A 14,641-nucleotide genomic window follows, 5' to 3' on the forward strand; every position below is an offset into this window, starting at 1 on the left:
GAGAGAGAGAAGGAGGAAGAGAGATATGTGTGTGATTTCAATCTTTTCCTGTTTTTTATATTCATGATGATTAAGCACTCTAATCTACTTCCTTGGTGTCATATTTCTTGTTCATAATCTTCATTTATTTATGTAATCCATCATTTCACATTTCTATTATACATATTTTTTCCTCGATTCATGATTAGAAATACATGAATATATAAAAATTATATACATTAATTCAGGTTTACTTGTGAAAAAAAATGCATTTTTTCAAAATGTGCAATTAGATTACACTTAGTAATATAGGTTTTGCAATATATTGTCAAGTTTGCATTGCACATTTTCTTCAAAGAATTGAGTTATCAGACTTTGCCAGACAGAAAATTTACCTTCATTTTATTCTTAATCATTAGATATAGCATTTAATGAATCATAAAAACATTTAGTTGTGGTGTCATATCTAATACTAAGTTTGACACCTATAAACTAGAACCATATAATTCAGTAATAAGAACCATACCAAAATGCCCTAACTTTTATCAATTTTTAAGACATCATCTATAGATAGAAAATCATGTTCCCCTGTTTTGTAGTATACAAAATGAAGAATCAATCACTTGTTGGGTGAACTTTCAATTAATATTTCACCTAAGTTACAAGATCAAAATGTATATTGCAAGGAATGACATCAGTCACAGGTTAATAAAACATTCACGGTGAAAAACTAAGCATGGTCTATTTAATTATTACTTACAGGTGATTGTCCATCAGAAATAGTTATAAGGCTCATCATAACGACTGGGAAAATGCAAAATGTAATCTATTAATATACAAGTATTAAAAACACTTATAACTAAAATTTCATTAAATATATCAACAAAGTTGCTATATACAGGGCAGTGCTCTATAAGTTGTATGGCTAATATTTTTTATCCTTTTTTTCAATGTATAAATCAAGCACAAATGATCATGTATGAAAAAAATTTGGCTCGACTTTAACATGACTTAACTCCAAAGAGATGGATTTTTTCCTTTGTTTTTTTTTTGTTTGTTTTTCTTATTTTACAATATAGCTAAAATGATTTCTAAAAAGCAGGCTTTTGCTGTACAGTATTCACAGATTAAAACTCTGTAAAATAAAGTATCCAGAATGATAACCATTAAAAAAAATGGAGGGGGGGAGGTCAAAAATATCATATATAATAATTACTCTGATGACAATGGTGAGCACTAAACATTTTAAATAAAACATGATGTTTGTGAATGCCATGTCTGATAGGACTTTACTGTGAAAAGGTGTAAAGGGCTAGAAAATCTGAGAAAAAAAATTATTAATATTAGCAAAAAATGAAAATAAAAGTAACACTGATTTTGCACTATTTACAGCATAAGCAGGATTGATCACAAGCATGATACATTAATTACAAGTATGATATAGAAATTCAGAACATTAAAACTAATATAGAATAGATCTGGACTCTGCCGCAGATATTCACGTTTTCCTCGTCAAGATTGAAAATGAGTTGAGAGATCAAAATTTAATCATGTAAAAAGACAATTATAAAATAATACCATCCTCCAGGTAAAGATTAAGATACTCTTGCATGTTAAGCTTATTTAAACATACTTGGCAATAATTGTGTGTGTGTGTGTGTGTGTGTCTGTGTGTGAGTTTATATTCATATTTATATCTATATGTACATGGGTATGTATATGCTTATGTGTATGCTTATGTGTATGCATATGTGTATGCATATGTGTATGCGTATGTGTATGCGTATGTGTATGCATACGCGTATGTGTATGTTTATAAGTCTGTGTATGTGTATGTGTATGTGTATGTGTATGTGTATGTGTATGTGAATGTGAATGTGTATGTGAATGTGTATGTGTATGTGTATGTGTATGTGTATGTGTATGTGTAAGTGTAAGTGTAAGTGTAAGTGTAAGTGTAAGTGTAAGTGTAAAAGTAAGTGTAAGTGTATGTGTATTTATCAAAGTTAATCAAAAGCTTGCTTTACAGTAACTTAAAGAGATCATTCAAAGGAAAGAATTGGGAGTTTTGGTATTCATCAATCAGTTAGTTATACTAAAATTACAAGGACAATGATACAAAAAAAAAACAAGAAAATAACTAAAATTTCCATATTTTGATATATCAACTACTTTCATGAAGAGTACATATGTAGAGGATTGAGCTAGCACATAGGTAGGCATGTATGATCCAGTTATAGGTATTGTTGCCGTGGACGACCTGTTTTGACCTTAACCTGGGGGTTGGTTGGGGTGGAGCCTCTCATTTGTGCTGGCATGTCACGGGGACCAGCCGGCTTCTTTGGTATGGGGTTTGGGTATTCTAGAAGAGAGAAAAATATGTTAATGCTTTCTTATCATTATTCTTATTGTACAAGTTTTCATTAGCTGATCATATTATATATGCAGATAAATAGATATAGGAATAGATATAGACAGACTATAGACTCAATCACTGTCATGATTCAGCCTTTATTTTTACAGCAAAATAAAACGGAACTTATTACACAGAACAAGAAAACAAGATAATTAATTATTCACATACAGAATTTATATTCATTATAAACTATTATGTATGTAAATTACTTACTGTAATCTTGTACCACTTGTGAGAAGGCAGTGATGGTGGGGCCAGAGCTGGCACTTTTCTGGATGTTCCTAGTGCCAGTACCAGGTGAATTTACAAAATTGCCACTTGGTGAGTCATTTGGATGGCCCTCAGCACCTCCTCCACTATCACCCTCAATCTTATCCCCACGTGGACTCAAATAAGACTTGAAATTGGCTGCTACAGATTTGGGGTTGAATTTTAATCTTTCAAATGCTTTTACTAAAGGTTTTGGTGAGGTTGGTGAAGAAACTGCAGTGTTATCCTTTTGTTCCTTTACTCCTTTTGTGTTATCCTTTTCCATGTCCTTTTCTTCTTTCATTTCTCTTGAAGTGTAGAAATGAGAGCTCATAGCTTTAGGAGATGAAGGTACCTGTGGCACAGCTTGCTTGTTCGAATTTGAACGCCACTTCTTAAAGATATTTGGGGCAGAGAACTTGTGAAAGATTCCTTCGTCGTCTGAGCTTTCAGAGCTGCTCTCGGTAACTGCTACGTCCTCAGCCCTATTCTGCCCAACCACAGTATGTTTATTTTGATTAGATGAAGGAGAATTTTTCTGGTCTGGTACGGTCTCTACCAAAGGATTGGGAGATCTGTGATGGTGATCTAGTTGTGCAGAATTTTGATTCTGTATTTTCTTTGAAGACTGTGGTACTGGAGGTGACTGATATGGTGATATCTGCAGTGGCTGAGTTGTTGGCTGCTGTGGATGCTGGTGTTGCTGTATCAGGGAAGATTGTTGTAGCACAGGTTTTGGTGGTGGCGGCTGAAGGTAAGGAGAATGAGTATGATTGAGAGGTAGGTGGTGGGGGCTGGGTGGGTGGTTGTGGGGAGGTGGTGGTGGTGGATCCGAGTACTGATACGCTGCTGCTGTTTTGGCTGGCACTGCTGGTGGAGGTTCATCATCACCAAGGGGCCAGCTCTGTTAGGAGTAAGAGAGTTATTAGCTTCAAGGATAACATCATCAATCAGAGTAAAACTTAGCTGAAGAACTTAGATAAAAAATCCATATCATAAGTATGTGTGAAAAATGTATTTTCAGTATCTTTCAAAACTGCATAAAAAATCAAGGTAGGAAAAAGGGTTGAATGATAATAAAAAATAAAAAATAAATCCTCAAAAAATGTTAAATAACACAAACTAAATACAAAACCACAGGCAAACATCTATTTAAGTTACACTCTTTTATATATACAAAATGAAAATTCCAGTATTTATATATCTAACAAGAAAGACAACAAAATAAAACACAACATGATTCTTCTCTTCAATATCTTGATATCAATAAATAACAGATAATCAGAAAGACTAACTGTAAATATAAAGTATTCTCTATATTTGGCCTATTAACTTAATCAAGTCACTGGATGACATTTAACTTTATTTCAAATCAAAATAAAACTATGGTTAACTTCATTGACATATTCATAACCACTGCTTGTGATGCTTAAAGACAAAAGGAAATCCATCTTTTAAAAATACCTATCTTTTATAATCTGCACAAAAAATTAAATATGTAAATCCTAAAGGGAAAAATACGTGACAGAAGGAACCATGCATTGAAATATGAAATATCTCTCCTTATACATTTATGTTTATTCATGTGTGTGTGTGTGTGTGTGTGTGTGTGTGTGTGTGTGTGTGTGTGTGTGTGTGTGTGTGTGTGTGTGTGTGTGTGTGTGTGTGTGTGTGTGTGTGTGAGTGTGTGTGGGTGTGTTTGAGTGTGTTTGAGTGTGTGTGAGTATGTGTGAGTGTGTGTGAGTGTGTGTGAGTGTGTGTGAGTGTGTGTGGGGGTGGGGGGGGGGGGGGGGGGGGGGGTTCAAGTGTACAAGTGTATGAGTATATGAGTGTGTGTATGTATATATGTATATATGTATATATGTATATATGTATATATGTATACATGTATACATGTATACATGTATACACGTATATATATATATCTATATATATCTATATATATCTATCTATATACATATATATGTATATATATATATATATATATATATATATATATGTATCTACTCATATATATACATATATATACATATACATATACATAAATATATACATATGTACATATACATATGTACATATGTACATATAAACATGTACATATGTACATATAAACATATACATATGTACATATACATATATACATATGTACATATACATATATACATATATACATATATACAAATATATATATATATATATATATATATATATAAATAAATATATATACATATTTATGTATATATATACGTATACATATATACATATACATATATATATATATACGTATATACATATATATGTATATACATATACATATACAGATATACATATACATACACATATATACGTATATACATATATATATATATATATATAAATACAAATATATATATATATATATATATATATATATATATATATATATATAATAATAATAATAATAATAATAATAATAATAATAATAATAATAATATCAATTGTACAGACAAAATAAAGCATAGCAAATAAACACAAAAACGGAAGGTTAACTGTTCACATGTTACACAATCATCTGTGATTCAACTAAATTTATGTATCTTGGTCTGTATCTCTATTTAATGATGAATATCAAAGTAAATCATCATTAAATTTATGAAGCGAAATATGACTATCATTAGATTAGCAAATTTTCCTTTACCTAGCTTCTAAAATATGTACACATGTGCAAACCAAATAATCACACATAGAAACACACACTCACAGTCACACTAGCTCGAGCTCACTCTCAAGGATCTCAAAAAGAGAAAAAAATGCCTATGTTTAAAGCGGAATCATACATCCTATTAACATCTATCATGTTCTAACCAATCAGAACAACTGCTGAAGTGAATTCAAACACTCACCAGTCAGAACCATCAGACTTTTTGTCCACACTGTATCTCCATGGAGTTACAAAAGAAGCATAAAAATGGTGATCTCATCCCACATCAATCTCACACTATGTCATATTCAAATGGACAATTATCATAGTAAAAAACAATATGAATGGAGCTTCCAATATGTCTCCTATCAAGAGTTTAAACATCTGTTAAGTTTCAGCTTTGTAACCATACTTCTCCCCCAGAACTCAAAGACTTTGGTTTCCCGGAACCTCCTCGCTAGGTCGTGGGAATAACTGCGGTGGATCACTCATCAGCATCATTTAATAACTTTCTACAACTTAATTTTCTTTTCTTTTTTACTTATTTATTTCTATGCACAGAAAATGCCATTTCTACAGTGAATGATTTAATTTTTGAAACCTATGTGATACCACTATATCAAATCACTTGCTAAAACAGACTTGCAAGATATAAAATTAAGGAAAGGAGGAATTTAATACTTTAAATAATTATATAACATGTCAGTATAATGGATCATTAACCCTCTCGTGACGGGTGGTACATTACTGTACCGCGCATATTAGGCCCGTTCGCTGGGGACGCGATACGGCGTCGTTTATTCAATTGATTTAGGCCTATGCGTTCGAGAGCCCCGGCATTGTGACATGCAAGGCTGGAATGCCCCCGGCATGAATGGGTTAACAATAAGGTAAAGTTTTAACAATTAAATATTAGATGTATCTATTTAATTATTCGTACAATCTGGTGTTATCTGATAATCTACTCTTTCCTACTTCTTCGTCACTATTAACCCTTTCGACATTGGCCACTCACCTATTCTTTCTGTGTTATGTGCATCTCACATTCACCACTTACATAGAGAGAATCCACTATAAGTGGTTATCATAAACTTATTTCTTATACTGGGATATTTATTCTAGTCACAGTTTGAAGTTGAACTGCTGCACTTGGGTATGGCATATTTGGAATATAGGAAAAGTTGAAAACAACAAGTTAAAATCAACTGATATGCTATGACATCATGAAAGTATTAAAAGGTTAATATTTTTGACATATATTAAAAAAAAACAAATCCATCTCCTTTACTTACAAAACAATAAGGGACTTATTCAGAGCTTAAAAACGTGCTTAAACGAATCTATGAACATATCCACAACATTTTAAACACTAAAGTTCAAATCTGATGTAGGGATATTAGTTTGCAATCACACCACACACAACAGTAATCCTACAGGGCTGGCTGGCTGGCACAAGTGAGTTGGTGTACTCATGTTGTAATGATGAAGCTGGATATGCTAGCCAGCACCAGCCAGACATCTTAACCACGACTAGAAGAAGTGATACTTCAGTCCTTCCTGCACAGAACAAGAGAATCTGTATTTTCACCCAATTCACTAACAACTACTGTCAAGAGAAAGACTTTAACATCTGTTGCTGCTTCTTTTTTTCTTTTTTTATTCTACATGTAAAAAGTAATTTCAACACATGAACTAAATATATAAAGTCAAATATGTCAAACACAAAAAATGGGCACCCTTATCCTGACAGCTTCCTGTGTTAGGAAAATAGAGATAAGCATAGTGTGCTATGTCGGGTTCAAATGATAAAACTGAATCTGAAATATCACTTAAATTATTGTAGTAAAAGTAATAAGTATGCTCATGCAAAATTTCCTTTGCTTTTTGTTTTTACTAAAGTCAATTACTAATCTTCAAATTGAACCCTACATTCTAAAACTGATAAAATGCCCTACCTGTTTTGCTGTTATCATCGTTTGACGGTAGGTTTCAGGACCATCAGTTGAGCCTGGAAGATTAAAATGTCTTAATTTGATTAAAGTATTGATCATGATACAATGTGATGATGAGTCATCACATCATAACATCAATAAGAAGTGGTTAATAGAAATATTAAATAATAAAACAAATATATAAACTCTCTCACATGCTTACTTATTCTCAATAATAGCACACTTGATTGTGAGAAATGTAGTAAAAGTACTGCATTAACTTACATTGGCTAATTTCAGTTATGAATTTTTAAAACAATTCCACAAGGATTTAATCTAATAAACCATCTCCTCCCCAAAGAACAAACAACTAGAAATATGGTAAAACAAGGTCATTTTCACTGGATTCCCTTCAGTTACAGTCTTTGTACTCACAACGCCTGTCATTGTGGATGTGTGACGAAGGCTCAATAGCACTATGTCTGGGTAAGCCAGCAGTTGAATTCCTCTTTATTCTTGGAGGGGCAATAGGCGCTCCTTCAGAACCTCTTGAGTCATTGCTACTGCACCCACTTCCAACATCAGTTCTAGGATGTGGTGCTAACCCAGGACGTCTGAGTCGCACAGATTCTTCTCCTACAGAAAATTAAGTCAAGTTTTACATAAAATTTTGATCTTATTGTGGAATCTGTAACAAGATACAACAACTATGACATTATCTACAATTGGAATTATAACAATAATTGACTATAGAATAAGTATATCAATGACCAATAACAACAACAAAAAAGTAAATTAATGTTAAACATACCAACTATGGCAATATCTCCTATGATGTGGGCTTTGGGAGGTTGGTTGTGTGTGAAGTTCTGACGCACAACATTTGAGATTAGTGGTGGTGAAGTGTATGGTAAAAAGCCAGCTTTGCCCATCTGACTTGAATCTTGTCCTGATGTTGATATTGGAATATTTCTTTGTACTTGATTGGGCTTGCCACTGGTAAACATGGCCATATTGTAATATGGTGAAGACGACAATGGTTCGTGATTTTCTCGGTTCTGCTGTAGAGAGTGGATTGGATTGGGAGAATTACCAGGGGAAGTTCCATTACCAAAGCCTTTGGGTGGTGGTATATTATGGTATGGTGTTGGAGATATTGTTGTTCTTGATGGAAGAGTGGCTGTAGATACTAAACTATGATAGGGTGATGGTGGCTTTGCCTGATTTTGAGAAAAGTTTTGGAAGGACGGTGAAGAAGAATTACTTCCAGGTGGTTTAAGCCGCACAGTTGAGGTTGCTATGGTACCATACAAGGAATTTGCATTAATAATTGGTGACTGTTGTCCAGTTCTGGAGTCTGTGTTGTCAAATTTTCCTTCAGTGCGACTATGGCGCAAAGGTGGGGGTGATCTTGGCTCAATTGGATCACAATTTCTGGTAGCTTTCGGGGGTAGCTGACCTTTGTTACCGGATGACAAAGTTCTTGAGACAGGTAAGAGAGGTGGAGTATTGACATATATTGGCTCTTGTTGTTCACCATCTCTGGATGATGATGTAGAATGGGACTGCAGGGTGCTGTTATTACTTCCAGATCCCTTAGAGTTGGCATCATCTTCCAAAAGTCTTGGAGAGGCAGCACTCATTCTCACTGGCTTTTCCCACTCAATGCTATTAACAAGTGTATGAAACTCTTCTAATTTTTCTTTAAAAAGTGAATCTTTATTATTTGACAGCTGGTTAAAATTGGACCCATGATCTTCAGCCAATGGGTTCTTAACTTGCATGTAAACACTTGAACTTCCTCTTTGTTGTGGAAGGTCTTCTCTCTCTGCTGGGACACTTGCTGATTTAGAAACCTGTTGATGTAAATTTTGTTGACTATTGGGGCTTGGATTATTTTTCCTTGTCATGTGCTTTCCATTCTCAAACCAAATAGTCTCATACTTGTGGATGCTTCGGTTTGGCTCAGACTTTCCACTTGTTTTTTCTTCTGTAGTTTTGGTTTCATTATGTGTGACAGGATTTACTGCCTGCCTGTAGCTGTTTCGACGCTCTCTGGTCCTTAGCCCTTGAGGTGCCACATTTACTTTGCTTTTCACCTCATCTACATCCATGCTTGTATCTAGAGCTGAAGTAACACTTTTAGACATATCTGTTGGTTTTGTTACTTTCTTAGCCTCTTTCTCTGAAGGTTTTGGCATAAGGGATGGCACTGGAGATTTGTTGGTACCATGAAGGAGGTAATCCTGGCAGTCTAGATATACCTGACGAGCAATTGGATCTAAATCCTTTTTAGAGCAAAAGTCCTTTACATTCTCTGCTGAATGTTTATTCTCTGTATTTCTGTGTATTCTTCTGTCTTTAGCACCAAGTAATTCATAGTTGACAGTTTCAAACACCTCATCAACACTAGTACTTGTTTCACCAAAGTCCATTACCTCATAGTCTGCAGATCCTGGGGTAGTAGCTGAGCCTGGAGTGCTATGTGATCCTGGTGATGCTGAAGTAGATATGGGGAGGGATATGTTCTCTTTAGAAGTAGACCTGTTGATAGTGCTTTCAGTCTTTGACTGTGCAGTTGGAATTACTTCATCATATACAGGGAACTTACCAGGCGCTCCTTTCTTCACAACTTGTGAGTCCATATATATCTCTGTTGGATCTTCTCCTTCCATAGAATCTGACTGTGCACTCAAACTGCAGTTTGCATATTCATGAGGTGCCTTATTATCTCGAGATCCTCTTTTGGTTGGCAGAGGAACATAAACATATCTTGTGGGTTCTTTTGTGTCTATGTTGGGATTCCTTACTACCCTTGCATTAACATATTCCTTTGCACTTGATGTCTCTTGAGAAAGTTCTGTGGTTGGAGATGGTTTAGGGAGAGCAGCTGATGTGTGAGCAGTACCACTTGTATGTATTCTGGTATCTGCTGGATGGGATGAATACAAATTTTGGTTATTTGCAGTGGAAGTTACAACTGAAGTAGAAGGCATGTTATCATAGTTAAGTCCCGAAACCGCCTGTAGTTCCTTTGGACAGTCATATATTGACCTATCCACTTGATTAGGATTCCAAAATGGTGAACCATTAAGAGTTGATGAAATGACTGGAGGTGCAGACTGTGGAGTATGTGGGGTGCTTGTACCTTGGAACATGGTAGTCGGGGTATATGGTTGAGGTGCACCAATATATAGAGAATCTGGTGGTCGAGCATTACGAAAGCGCTCACCAATGATTTTCTTGGGAGGTATCTGTGGCTTTTGGTCCAATTTAACTTCTGGGGTAATTTGATCTTTAGTTTCATTACTGCTTACACCTGGCTTTGATGACTGTGATGTATTGGGCATCTGATAGACTGATAATTTGAAACCTTCTCTTGGTGATGGAATATCTCCTATGAAGTTAACACTGCCACTTTCTGACTTATTGAGTGAAAAGCTGTCTCCTTTTCCTCTATCTAAGCTGAAATAAGTATTTATATCTGCTTTCTTCCTTGTTAATTCTGGACTTCTTGTTGAGGCTATGGTATTTGTGGAAGAGTCTACAGGCCGAGCATATCTAAAAGACTTGCTCTTTTTGACAGGTAAAGCAGGCCTGTCATCTACTCTTGCCAACAAAGCTGAATGAGAATTATCATCTTGGGAGTCATTTAGGTTGTGGGTGGCTCTCCTCCGTGACAAGGGGCTAGTGTACACAGGACTAGAAGGTGGTTTGGCAGCACTTACAACAGTAACAGGTGCTGTTGATACAGCTGCAGCCTTTGAAGACTCATATGGTGGAGGAGGGCAGATGTTCAGATGGCGTTGTCTTTCTAACATCTCATATGCTTTCTTTGATTGTAGAGTTTCTTCAGCCCCTAAACTACTCTTTCTTTTAATGCGAAAGCCTCCATCTGCATCTGGATGAATACTCAGGCTAGTTCTTGATGTTACACTGCTAGCACTGCGAGACAGTCTCACTCCAGGAGTCTCAGCATCACCAGCTTTTTCAAATAGTTCTTTGAGCTCTGCTATGCTTGGTCGACGTACAATCTCACTGCTCTTAGTGCTAGTCTCTTGACTTAACTGGTTGTTATGGACTACATTGTGCTTTCCTTCTTCTACGGATCTCCCATAGGTCATCCCCGGGGAGGGTGTTCTACTTCGCACTGGAGGGACTGGATTCAAATGATGTGTGGACTGTGACATACTCAGGCTATGTAGTGGAGTAGGAGTATGGTTTGGTGTATTTAAAGGTGTTGTGGCACTAGAGGATAAAGGCTGTGGGCTTCCAGATACAGTAGGAGTTTGCATGGTTCTCTGTGTAACTCCACCAGCTGGGGAGGAACCAGAGGGTTGTGCAACTTGCCGTTTGTGAGCCGCATTTTCGGCATCTTTCTCTAGTTTTGATGTTGGGTGGATCCCGGCCTTACTATTTGATGGAGTGACTTGGAAAGGGTTGGGCAATAATTGCGAGAAGAGATGAGATCCTCCTGGTGAGCAACTGGAACTTGTGACAGTAACTACAGGTTGGAGAGTGCTTGTAACCATAGGCAGAGATGGAGAGATAGAGTAGCTACGGTGAGCCTGGTTAGCAGCTGGAAGTGATACAGGCGATGGCTGAGGGACAGGTGAGCAGTGATTTTGGACAGGTGATGGCTGTGGGATGGGTGAAATGTGGGGGCTAGGCGAAGAGTGCGGTGACAGACATGAAGTAACGGGGGGCGGCTTGCAGAGTTTCAGAGGGAGTGGTGGAACAGGCACCACTGGCCTCTCCAAGCTATTTATTGGTGAGCTTGATGCCAGGTAATCTGAAAAGAGAATTATAAACAATTTAAAGGATTTCTAATTTCAGAATCCCCAACTTATATATGTACAGTCTATGAATATCGGTGAGAGGAGGGTGAGACGGAGTATATAGAAAAGAGACAGAACATCATGCAATTTTTAACTGCCAATTTGAAATTTAATTGCCAATTTGAAACAAAGAATTTTATAGCAACATGTATGTAACTGACACCACATTGATTTTTACCATTATTTCCTCGTATATTTGAATATCGAGTAAGAGAGCCAGTCGGTGTGGATACGGCACTTGGGGCTGTTGTTGGTGGAGTTGGCTTGGCACTTTCATCTGGAGAAGAAATGTAATATCATATTTTTTATTTCCTTTCATACTGATAAAGGAAATCTCAAAATTATTTTACTCTTAATCCATGTAGTAATCACAAATTACTAACTAACCAATACAAAACTAAAGAAAACAATACCTTGCTTCTCAGGTTTCACATATAGTTCCTCATAGTCACTCTCCTTTTCCCTCAAAATTAGAGGTGTACCATCAGTAGCTATATTTTCATATGGATGAGCATCTATAACCTTCAATCTTTCCTTGAAAAGCTCTCGAACCGCTCTGTGCAAGAGAATGTACTGTTCCCTCGTTTGCACCATGGCAACACGTTGTCTACGCATTTCCTTTACAAGGCCGAAGAGGTTCAGATTTTCTGTTAAACGCTGAAAATACATTGAAATGATAGTTAATAATGAGTGACAAATGCATGCTTAACATTAAGATCACTTCAACTGATGATTATTCCTTCTGGATTTGGGTTATGGTGAGAGTATTTACAAATTCACATATACAAAGACAATGTATGTATATACATTTCAATGAACTATATAAACCATTGATGAAACAGTACACTCATATGTATGGAATATTCATATGAATAAAGATAGTTAAATACTTATTTGGGCTTAAAATGCATTGAAGTATAGACAACACATGCATATATGAGAATGAATAACTTCACAAAAATAAAAGATGTTTATAACAAATTTTGATTCTGATGAAGATATAACTCAAAGACAACAGGGTATATGCACTGACCAACATGATTTTATCTTATTTTTTGGTGACTAGGCAATGAGTAAAAAAATGAAACAACTTTAATGTACTCCGAGTGTTACTGTCTTGCTTTGTCAAGTCAAAATTCTCCTTCATACCTTTTAACAACTCTCAAGTACTTACCCCAGCTCTCAGTAGACCCCATACATAATCAATTGCACAAATCGTTCCTGTTCTGCCACAGCCAGCTGAACAATGAACAAGAACAGGCAATGTCTCCGATGCTTGACAGTCTCTCACCAACCGCACCATGTCCAGCAGTGGTCGGACAGTCTCTGGCACTCCATGATCAGGCCAGAGGACATAGTGGAACTGACAGATTGTTCGTTCTTCTGGTGAGAGGCGGAAGCAGTTAGTTAAATGTTGTCAAAAAAAGTGATTTTGTCTATATTCTTAACAGGAGTGTGATTAAGGGTAGTGGTATTTACATCTTACCCATGTTTAAATGATAAAAAAAAAACACAACTCATTTTGCTCAAGGATTACTGTTCATTTTTTGGGACCTAGTACTTTCTAACACTAAAAATGTATGTGCTTTCTTTTTCTAGTAATTCTTACTTCTACCAAGTGACTACAAAGGGAAATATGATTGAGAATATAGATAAGAGCAGTAGGAAAACATATAAAAGCATATATCACCTGTCTTGCCGGAGTCTGTGGGGTATCTGATCTTGAGTGTTCGAACCATGAAGTCTGGACAAACTTGCCTGGCCTTCACAAAGGAAACTGTGACATTCCCAAACTGCCTCTCCTCATTCTGACTGTTTACCCAATAACACTCACACTTGTGCTGGAGAATGAAATGGAACATGGGAGTAGAATAATCAGGTGTTAATTTGATAAACAATTACTAATTCTAATGTACCAGAATGCAAAGGCATCAGTATTGCAAAATGCAACAGAATCACAATATACAGATTGCATAGCATATTACATAAAAAATTAAGATATTTGATGACAAATCTCATGTTATTATAGCTTTCTAAAGGTCGTAACATCTGCTTCATCAGAAAAATTGAAATGGAAAAAAAAAGGCCGTCTGAAGTGACAAGGCTTACCTTCCCTCCCTCCGTCTCGTTGGAGGCCATAATGATGACCTGGACTTCGCACTCCACAACCATCCTCCAGAAGTCAGCTGTGGTGTGGGGCAGCGGGCCCTGTGTTTGGGAGAGAAATTGGTCATTTGGGACAATTTTTGTAGCCATAATATGACCCATAATATGAGTGGGTGGGTGGGTGCTATATGTGAGAAGGAAAACACAATCTCTTTTTTTAAAGACCCTAAACCACATCCAAAGAATGCATCAATGAGAGCAGCCAAAATTTGGATACAACTGTAGAGAAAATTACCTGTGAGGCAATATATGCCCTGGACCCGCTGGCCCCCCGGATGTAGTTGCCATTGATGTAGTCGCTGCCTGGCACCCCCGGGAAACTGCTCACCACCACTCGCGTGTAATCATCTGCAAGAGGAAATGCAATCAGCATGCTATACGT

The 14,641-nt window shown here is 36.3% G+C and overlaps 1 protein-coding gene across 4 annotated transcripts in view; it reads right to left on the bottom strand.

The window, feature by feature from the left end:
- Window positions 1-702: 702 nt before the first annotated feature.
- LOC122252668 (uncharacterized) overlaps window positions 703-14,641 on the bottom strand; it is a 99,844-nt gene continuing 85,905 nt past the window's right edge. The window contains exons 3-14 of one of the 4 annotated variants that reach the window (XR_015191169.1): window positions 14,495-14,607; window positions 14,203-14,301; window positions 13,784-13,934; window positions 13,268-13,476; window positions 12,507-12,750; window positions 12,272-12,370; window positions 8,067-12,047; window positions 7,691-7,891; window positions 7,280-7,332; window positions 6,617-6,881; window positions 2,609-3,548; window positions 703-2,341 (exon numbers count right to left, since the gene is read on the bottom strand). Coding sequence is in view for 2 of the 4 variants with exons in the window: in XM_043015262.2 (XP_042871196.2) it covers window positions 2,214-2,341; window positions 2,609-3,548; window positions 7,280-7,332; window positions 7,691-7,891; window positions 8,067-12,047; window positions 12,272-12,370; window positions 12,507-12,750; window positions 13,268-13,476; window positions 13,784-13,934; window positions 14,203-14,301; window positions 14,495-14,607 (6,218 nt within the window). In the remaining 2 variants the exon portion in view is untranslated. Of the gene's footprint in view, window positions 2,342-2,608; window positions 3,549-6,616; window positions 6,882-7,279; window positions 7,333-7,690; window positions 7,892-8,066; window positions 12,048-12,271; window positions 12,371-12,506; window positions 12,751-13,267; window positions 13,477-13,783; window positions 13,935-14,202; window positions 14,302-14,494; window positions 14,608-14,641 lie in introns of those variants that run through there. The other 3 variants (XM_043015263.2, XM_043015262.2, XR_006223184.2) reach the window with 3 other exon arrangements.

This window comes from Penaeus japonicus, unplaced genomic scaffold (assembly GCF_977035675.1).
Source record: "Penaeus japonicus unplaced genomic scaffold, GWHDUDI00000001_assembly GWHDUDI00000007, whole genome shotgun sequence".
Classification (NCBI taxonomy): domain Eukaryota; kingdom Metazoa; phylum Arthropoda; class Malacostraca; order Decapoda; family Penaeidae; genus Penaeus; species Penaeus japonicus.